This window comes from Trachymyrmex cornetzi, unplaced genomic scaffold, assembly GCF_001594075.2.
Source record: "Trachymyrmex cornetzi isolate Tcor2-1 unplaced genomic scaffold, Tcor1.1 scaffold117, whole genome shotgun sequence".
Taxonomy (NCBI): domain Eukaryota; kingdom Metazoa; phylum Arthropoda; class Insecta; order Hymenoptera; family Formicidae; genus Trachymyrmex; species Trachymyrmex cornetzi.
The window spans coordinates 1322610-1327977 of record NW_017295730.1 but is presented as its reverse complement, the minus strand read 5'-3'; the positions used below and the strand labels follow the sequence as shown (position 1 = coordinate 1327977).

The following is a 5368-nucleotide window of genomic DNA, read 5'->3' as shown; positions in this document are numbered from 1 at the left end:
AAATGCTTCCACAGATTGTTTAACTGTACCGATAATAGCTTTTTTTGTATTTATTCTCTTACATAATATTTGTGTTACCTTCTAACATATTTATCTTGTGTTAAATTAATCCAAAAATTTGAGTGAACCGTTTGAGACATGCGGTTTATGTTAAATTCGACACATTTTTTTCCAATAGTGTAGCAAGGTGTTGAGATTTGTACTCACGGTAATTATACAATCATATATATGTACATGTATACGTGAAAATATCGTATTATATGTAACTTATATTAGCCGGGAGTGGGATAAAATATGCACAGGTCTCAAGTAGTATATAAGAACATGAACATACGATCGTGTAACTATTCAACGAAGAACACTGTACAAAATCGATTATAACACTTCCTGTGAATTCGATGTAGTGAGTGATTTCCAATAAAAATAATTAACTGATAACGTCGTAAATAAAGAAATACTATAAAATGTTGTGGTTTCTCAATAAAATGTGTACGAGCAAAGTACGTCTTGAGGGTAAAACTGTTGTGGTAACGGGGGCAAATAGTGGTATTGGCAGGGAAACTGCTAGAGATTTATACACGAGAGGTGATTTTACCAAGATGATATTTTAAATTATTCTAAACTTTGAAATTCAAGTACTTAGGTAGGCCATTAAAATAATAGTGTAGGACGGTCAATTTGAATGCTAAAATTTTTTGCAGCGTTGCTCTCATCACGCTTGAGTTTCCTACATAATTATTTTGATGGTCCAGCAAAATTATTTTTAGTATTTGTATACACCTAAATTTTTACACTTCAAATAAAGCCATTCTTTCCTGCTTATTTGTTGCTTATGGCGTAAATGAAATATAAATTTATTATTGATTAAAAAAGATGAATTTATTATTGATTAAAAAAGACAGTAATTTCAAATTGTATATTATTGTTGAATAATTATATAACAATAATATTTATATAACAATATTTTAGAAACATTTGTTTCTTTACTGGATTAATAGACCTTTTTGGTTATTCTTTTCTTAATTTAGAATTCCATTAATTTTTTCACAAATCAATAAATATTAGACTGTTTGAAAAGTTTGTAAAGAATTTAAAAAATGTTATTGCAAATATATCGCATTCTATATCAAGTTATGTCTTGGATATTCTGAAAGATGACGTTTACATGTTATAGCAATGTTTGTGCAGATTCGTTCAGTATTGCTTATTTCGTATGATTTTGGAAGTGACTATAAGGATAAAATGCTTTTAAAGTCCTATTTCCAAAGTACAAATACTGTTCAATTAGCAAAAAAGATTTATGTGTAATTTTTTTATTTTATTAAAAGACGTGTAATACAGTTTTAAATATTAATAAATCATGTTCTAATTTATCATTAATGCCCCCCTACAAACTTTTTGAAATAATCTAATAAAACATGTTTTCTTAACAACATTCATATAAATAACGTATATATTTAGGTGCTAGAGTAATTCTGGCTTGTAGAAATATGGAAATGGCAAATAAAGCAGTTAAAGATATAAAAAATAATCCACCTTCAAGGTAAATAGATAAATTCGTAACATAAGAATTAAGAATCAATTAAGTTAATTATTATTTGCTTAATTTTCCCTTTCTCTCTCTCTCTCTCTTCATTAAATTATATTTACTTTAATTAAATTTTTATATGTTGAAAAAATGACGTGGGTTGTAAACCTACGACTATTTTAGGATCAATAAAGATGAATATAAAAATAAAGCAGGTGAACTTGCGATTTATTCTCTGGATCTACGTAGTTTGAAGAGCGTGAGAGATTGCGCTAAAAATTTGCTGACGAACGAAGCAGCTATTCACATACTCATAAATAATGCCGGTGTGGCTATTTATCCGTTATACGAAAAAACAGAGGACGGAAATGAAACGACATTACAAGTCAACCATCTTGGTCATTTTCTTTTAACACTTCTGCTGTTACCAAAAATGCAGAAGTCATCTCCCAACTGCAGAATAGTCAATGTCTCGTCACTTGCACATTTTTGTATGTAAAATGATATTGTGATAGCTTTAAAATTGAACTAAATCGATTTTTATTTACTAGTTTTTGTTTAAAACTAAGAAATTTTTTTGACAATAGTCGTTATTAAGACTATGAATAATCAAGAGCGAGTTTATAGATACGGTATCATAAAAAATTCTTAAACATTAAGATTGTATCAAGTATCTAATTCATGCAAATAACTTGGGGCTATATATCTTATACAATTTTTCATTAAACATCTTATATGGATATCTTTTACATTAAACGTCTTGTGTAAATATCTTTTATAAAACTAACACTTTTTTAAATTGTGTGCCAATATTAGAAGAGTCATTTCATTTCTGTTACACACAAATCTTCTATTGTAGTAGCTGATATAGATTTCGATGATATTAATTTGGAGAGATCTTACGAGCCGTTTAAAAGTTATGCACAATCCAAATTGGCGAACATTTTGTTCACCAAGGAACTCGCTCGTAAATTAAAAGGTATGATACAAACACCGCATTATTTATACGAATTGCGTTGAATTACATTTATTTAATGGCAATTTAATTAATATTCAACAATCACTAATTAATCATTAATGATGTAATTTGCGTAATAAAGGAAAAATATATATTGAAGATAGACTCTTACACAAAGATTTTGATTTTTAGAGGCAAATATTTTTGGGATAAATACATATTCTTTACATCCTGGTATTATTCCGACCAGAATAGCACGGCATGGTGATAAGGCACTATTTCCGGGTTTTACTTTCTGTTGTAATATGTTTTTTCAATTGTTTTCTAAAAATGCTGAACAAGGAGCGCAAACAACAATATATTGTTCCGTAGATGAAGATTTAGCTAATGAGAGCGGACTCTATTATTCGTAAGAATACATTATATATTAAATAATATATATCAAAAGGCTCAATAAAAATAAAATACGAATATAAAAGAGGGCTATGAGCCTAAAAACGAATACTTTTAATTTAGATAGTTAAATCATACAAACAAAAACAGACGTTTCGTATCCGATCGGGTCATTTTCAATGTGATAACAAAAAATCAATTATAAAATCTTTCTTAACAATAACTTAAATATGTAAAAAATATATAATGAATTATAAATTGAGATCTAAAGTATTAAAAAATTATTAAGTCACTGATAAAAACCTAATTAATCGCAACTGTTGTATACAAGAAGTATTGGTCCAACCAGTATTAGATCGATTATAAAACACGTGATATTCTTCGAAAGCATCTAATAAAAAATCGTATTTAATTCCAAGTGTGTCAGTTATCATAATAAATTTCGCAAAGTATAATAATCTTAATTATTACGAGCGGAGAATGTAGTTAATTTGATAAGAAATTGTACATTTTTTTAAATGTCTCTTAATACTGAACAAACACTTTCAGTTTTATCGCACGATTGCTCCAATTAATACAATTTTTTGTCAAATTCACTACATTCTCCGAAAATGACCTGATCGGGTACGAAACATCTGTTTTTGTTTGTATGATTTAACTATCTAAATTAAAAATATTCGTTTTTAGGCTCGTAGCCCTCTTTTATATTCTTACATTATATACTATACAAAAAAAATTTTTTTTTTATTTATGTAAATATAATAAATTCATTTCGCATTATATTTCTTTATCTCTTTTTTATTTTTAGGAATTGCGGTGTTGCCACTCCATATCGAATGGCAAACAAGCATCAATATCCGGAAAAATTGTGGAATGTATCCTGTCGTCTCTTACATCTGAATCCAGAAGAAGATTTTACTACAATTTTAGAAATTGTTTCGCGTCAAGTGCTTTAAAAAGGTTCTTTATTCTTAAAAGAATCATTGTGAAAACTATATAAATATCAGATTATTGGAAAAGTTCGTATAAGGATTTTTTAAAATGGTATTACAGCTCGCTTGAACATGTCGCGTTTTATATCAAAGTTCACTGAGAGAAAAATCACCCAATGAACACTGTTCACTAACATCACACACGCAGCGATGTTCCACTATTTTCGTAACAGTTATGTCATTTTCAGATCACGATATAACGCAGAGTGACAACATTAACAAGAAGATGAACGTCCTTCCTACGTAATTTTATACGTTAATATTAGTTGAATATCAGCCAACCTGAATTCTAATTGGCTGATATATATGTATATATATATATATGTATGTGTGTATATTATATATACCTATATAAATGGATATTAAATTTTATCGAATGTAGGTTCTCTTTAAACTTTTTATTTTATTAAACTGATGAACATATTAATCGTATACATATATATCTTGAATATTTATATACCTACTATTACATCTCGGAACTATCACATTAGAATTACATTAAAATTCCAACTAAAAAAATACAGTAGTTCAGATTTTACAAAAAAAGACAAACGAAAAGAAGTGTACAAATATACACTTGTCTAAAAAGAGAAAGAAGTTTAGCTTGTGACTTCATTTTTCTAATCTTCTTTTGTTTATCGCGACGGACCTTTGTCCATCTTGACAAATAAAAGCCATTCTTTGGCTATAATTGCTGAAGATATATATTATATTATCTTGAATATATTAGACGTGAAATCTCGCAACTATCACATGAGAGTCACATTGAAAGTCATAAATAAAAAGGACTGTATTTTACGATTTAACATAAAGAAACATAAACTCGTTAATTAATAAGAAGAATGTAAACTACTTAATCGAACCAAAAACTTAATCATCTGCGGCTTGCGGCTCCATTTCCTTAGCCTTTTTTTTTATCGCGTACGATCCTCTGTTGCTGAAACATATAGTCCACACAGAAAAAATGTTACGGTTGCTACAACCGGAAAATGATAATTTTCGCCCACCAATGTAAATGGTTATGATAACCGTAAGATAGACATATCTTTACAGCCATAATCGTTAAGATATGCTAATCTTATGGTTATCACAATCGTACTATTGTTCTTATATCCAAAAAATGTATTGATGGGCGACTTTTGGTCGTGGAAAACGTAACCAGTTTTTCCGTACAAAATCCCATCGCGAGTTTGTGCACCTATCGCGTATGCAGATGAAATGTAAAAAAAAAATTGAAATTTGTGTCGAAGGCAACACTAACCGCTAGGATACCTAAAAAAAAGTGGTTAGGAATATCATTAATTATGATTTACGACCAGGGAATGGAAAGTTACTTTTTAAAAGTAACAAGTTACAGTTACTCGTTACCGAGTAGGAAAAGTAACAAGTTACCGTTACTAGTTACCGATTTTTAAAAGTAACTCGTTACAGTTACCGTTACTTGAGAAAGTAACTTTTCGTTACTTTTTTTTAAATCGACGACCAACAATCATAGCG

General features: G+C 28.8%; 2 protein-coding genes across 3 annotated transcripts in view; both read left to right on the top strand.

Annotated features, from left to right (window-relative positions):
- Positions 1-464: 464 nt before the first annotated feature.
- LOC108765926 (retinol dehydrogenase 11) lies at positions 465-4104 on the top strand. 2 transcript variants are annotated; one of them, XM_018514837.1, is made up of 7 exons: positions 465-585; positions 1462-1543; positions 1712-2019; positions 2388-2507; positions 2679-2895; positions 3688-3839; positions 4060-4104. In XM_018514837.1, the coding sequence occupies exons 1-6, from the start codon at positions 465-467 to the stop codon at positions 3833-3835; spliced, it is 996 nt and encodes a 331-aa protein (XP_018370339.1). In that variant the 3' UTR covers positions 3836-3839; positions 4060-4104. The 2 variants fall into 2 exon arrangements, with proteins under 2 accessions (XP_018370339.1, XP_018370328.1); XM_018514826.1 differs by lacking the exon at positions 4060-4104 and having other exon boundaries at positions 3688-4014.
- Positions 4105-4886: 782 nt separating this feature from the next.
- Positions 4887-5368, top strand: part of LOC108765203 (putative nuclease HARBI1) — a 3008-nt gene continuing 2526 nt past the window's right edge. The window contains 1 exon segment of the mRNA XM_018513799.1: positions 4887-4901. Coding sequence (XP_018369301.1) covers positions 4887-4901 — 15 coding nt within the window.

Excerpts from the sequence above, each read along its gene's own strand:
- LOC108765926 (XM_018514837.1), top strand. The coding sequence starts at position 465 with ATGTTGTGGTTTCTCAATAAAATGTGTACGAGCAAAGTACGTCTTGAG. Across the intron at positions 586-1,461 it reads TAGAGATTTATACACGAGAG|GTGCTAGAGTAATTCTGGCT; the intron begins GTGATTTTACCA and ends GTATATATTTAG. Across the intron at positions 1,544-1,711 it reads AAAAATAATCCACCTTCAAG|GATCAATAAAGATGAATATA; the intron begins GTAAATAGATAA and ends CGACTATTTTAG.